We start from the raw sequence: 4,162 nt of genomic DNA, 5'->3' as shown, positions 1-4,162 counted from the left end.
CCTTCTCAACAAAATGTTGTTTACCCCATGGGTATTAGGCCTAAATATTAGACGTAAGGGTTTTAAGAGCGAATTGATTTTTTGTCGAAACTAAAAAGTAATTTGTCGCATTTTTACTCATGAGAGTCAGTGGCAAAACCTGAGAAGTGTATCATTGTATGATAAATTCACCAAGGATGATTCATTACATCCATTCTGACATTATTTAGCCCGACATATATACAATTTCACTAACAATGAGAAAACAAATTATAAGCTAAAAGCTGTTTTCTCTATATTTTTCTATTTCAATCACTAAATCTGGTAAGATAAATGTGTTAGTAATGTTTAATGAAGGCCATTCATTCACCTTTAAAAATTCATCGACGTGTTTTATGCTAAAATTATTATAGGCCTAGTGGAATTAAAGTGGCTCTCTTACGACATACCCTACACTCATTTAATATAATTGGTAGAGAACGCGTACATATTTAAATAAGGTTACGAGCTATAAGGCAGCCAATCACAGGGCGGAGTGGTTTTTATTTTTAATTACGCTGGGACTTTATAATTATATGTTATTTGATTATAAATTATAGAGATAACCAACAAAACAACAATAAGTCCTTAGTGAGCCGCTTTAAAGTAGTTTATGTAGATGTCAAAGTAGTTCTATACATTCAGCGTAATCGCTTGCAGCGGATCACATTCTAAGGTTACGAATGATCTGTGTTGCGGCGGATCATTCGTTAATACAACTTCGTTACTTTGATTAGACTGCATAATACTTAATGACTCAGTGCAGTTTTTATAACAAATTATTCCGAAATGACCTTTCATCATGCATCTGAAGTAAGCAGGGATGGTGCCAGGATTTGCCCGACGGGGGTTCGAGGTCCCCGACAGGGGGCCGGCTCCCCGACGCTCTATAGGAGCAATTGTTTACACTCCTCTCCCACTCTTTACTCCCAAGGACGCAGATCTGTTTTGAAAGGGGGAGTGCCAGTCATGAATATTTGAAGAGATAGGCCTAGTAGCTTTAGATGACCGAAAATGACAATCTTATATAGTAAAATCATGCCTGCAGGTGTAAATTATGATTTTAATTTAACGGCATAAAACTGCTGCAGAACGCTCTTTCCTTAATACAATCTGGCTCATTTCAATAATTTTCAGTCATCTTTTTGACCTATGAAGTGGGGAGTACCGACCCCCTTAATAATATGTCTCCCCTGTCCCACATGACCTGCGCCCATGCTCACACCACTGCCTTCCCGACGCAGATATTGACTCCGTAATCTTCATTAACATATCATCATCAGTATCATCATCATCATCATCATCATCATCAGTATCAGTATCAGTATCAGTATCAACATCATCATCAGTATCAGCATCACCAACAACATCAATATCTGGGTCACCAATACAAGGCAATGCCAGATTTCATCATCTTTAAATCGTTAAAAAATATCCGCATGGCGCTTTTTTTTAAAGTATGCCTACCCCAGTACCACGAAACGTGTGTGCTCTCTGGCCACAGCTCTGCATCGTTTATGTTACTGGACATGTGTATGAGTATCAGTACAGCCCTGACCATCACTACCATCTGTCATCGTTACTATCAAAATCACCGTCTCATCATCATCATCATCATCATCATCATCACCACCACCATCATTACGCCATCGTAATCAATGGCGTAATCAAAGGGCCGAATGTCTGTTTTTCGAGCCTTTCTTTTATGGGGCATGGGGCTGCGTATACCATTGTGACGGCATTTATAAAGCTTTAATTTTTTTTTAGTTTTTAAGGGGCGTATGGTGTATTTTTACACCTTTTGATCCTTAAGTGGACCGCACCGCTGATTTGAGGCCCATCCATGTTCCAGATACAAAATATGGAGGCAATATCCCTGGGCTGCGTAAGGTTACCCTCATGTGCTACTCCATTGATTATAATAAAGGGTTTTGATAGCACTTTAAACGATAATGAAAAGTACTAATCAAATTTCTCCTTTATAATTAAAATTATAGGCCTAATTATTATTATTATTATTACTATGATAATTGTTATTACTATTATTATTATCAATTATTATTTTTAACAATAACAATAATAATTATTAAAGTCAATCGTGACGTCATCACTGCAACTCCCATTGTTATTTGCCTATCCTCCACAGTCTAATTATTTTTCAATTAAGACGCTTGTCTTGATTTTTTTTAGGTCCGTGTGCAAAAAAAATTCCTTATTTTTTCGTCACCGCAAAGATATCGTGCACCGCTATTAAATTGAATTGTAATTGAAAATGACTTTCGTAAATCAAGGTTAATTAGAACCCGAAGAAAGTTACTTCAAATTCAATATTAAGTATAAACAATTGAATGATTTCTTCAATCAATGGATCCTAATTATTTTCATTAGTATTATTATCACTATCATTATTATTACTATTATTATCATTAATATTATTATACTATTACTATCATTACTATTATTATTATTACCATCAATTATTATTTTCAATAACAACAACAATAATAATTATTATTTTCATTAGTATTATTATCACTATCAGTATTATTATTATCATTAATATTATTATACTATTACTATCATTACTATTAATATTTTCACAATAATTTTAAATATTATCAGTAATAGGCTATTTATCAATTATTATTTTAAATAATAACAATAATAATAATTATTATTTTCATTAGTATTATTATCACTATAATAATTATTATTATTATCATACTATTACTATCATTACTATTAATATTTTTACAATAATTTTAAATATTATCAGTAATAGGCTATTAATTTTATAATATAAAAATGTTTAATAATAGTAATAATTATATAACATAATCATAATAATAACAATAATAAAAAATAATAATGATGATAATAAAAATAATATAAATTAACATTACTATAATTATATCATCACTTTGCAGGAACAAATTTATCATAACGCATGCTGCATATTAAATTATTTGTGTTATTCGAATCACGTTTCAAAAGTGCGTGTTGCAGATGCAAGCTTCAAGCTTTACTCAAGGTTTTACAGCAACACGATTGGCAATTAACACATGTTTAATGGTGATACAACACGCACACTTCATCCATAGTTAGGGCTCCTAATTTCATATCGTTAAGCCAAATCAAGCCTAATTGTTCAGCTTTCGGTCTACATTATTAAAATAGAAAAAAAAACGGACACAAAGTAAACATAACGAAAAACTGGCAAAGCTGGTTATATTTTGCAATAATTAATTTAGTCTATTGGCGTGGTAATGAGTTAAATAGGAAAACGGAATCATTTGTTAACCAGAACGTTAGTCCTATTCAAAATGATATAATAGTTATTAAAAATTACAGGAGTATATAAATTTTCGTGTTGATTAAATATTTATATGGATTTTCATTTAACAATAATACAAACTTTTATACAGTTAAATTATATATGTATATATATATATATATATATATATATATATATATATATATACTATATATATATATATGTATATGTATATATATGTATATATATTTATATCAAATATATATACCAAATGGTAGGGAGTAGAGTGTCTTCTTTGAATTCCTGAATGTATAGGCCTACTTGTCATTTCCTAGGTGCGCGAATAAATTTTAAGCATCAACATCCCACGGTTTGCGTTCAGGGGGTCGTATTATTTGAAACTGGTTATAATTTTCAGCTCGTAATTATTTGAGTGAAAGACAATTCCTAGGCATGCCTTGTTAAATTCAGGTTCTGTGAGTTTCAACTATCAAAAGCTGACAATAACTTGACGCACAAATTATAGTATAGCATTCCCTTTTCTGATGATCATCAATGCGTATTGGCTACGCATTAAGGTAGTTTTCGCCGCACGACGTTAACCCTAAAGTTAAAGGATAACGTGATAAAAAGGGTAGATTCTTCTGATCACTGAGACAAACGAATAGGCTACAAACTACGAATAAGCAGATGAATGCTCAGAGAACTCGTAAAACCCTCATAAATTTGCAAACAGTCACTAAGCTTGGTCACCATAAAATCGCTACAGGCTATCGCCCACAAATCTCGCTGACACTGATTAGTTGCTCGAACCAAGTTTTTTGTTAAACCATAGTGATTAGTAAAAACTATAGCTATTCAAAAAGAGTC

General features: G+C 32.0%; 1 protein-coding gene across 1 annotated transcript in view; it reads right to left on the bottom strand.

Annotated features, from left to right (window-relative positions):
* Window positions 1–762, bottom strand: part of LOC117105422 (ras-related protein Rap-2a-like) — a 6,303-nt gene extending 5,541 nt beyond the window's left edge. Inside the window, exon 1 of the mRNA XM_033246548.1 lies at window positions 734–762. Coding sequence (XP_033102439.1) covers window positions 734–762 — 29 coding nt within the window. The remainder of the gene's footprint in view (window positions 1–733) is intronic.
* Window positions 763–4,162: the final 3,400 nt, after the last annotated feature.

This window comes from Anneissia japonica, unplaced genomic scaffold (assembly GCF_011630105.1).
Source record: "Anneissia japonica isolate Jap-2015-1 unplaced genomic scaffold, ASM1163010v1 scaffold1875_len173011_cov181, whole genome shotgun sequence".
NCBI lineage: Eukaryota > Metazoa > Echinodermata > Crinoidea > Comatulida > Comatulidae > Anneissia > Anneissia japonica.
This window is presented reverse-complemented; position numbering and strand designations above follow the sequence as displayed.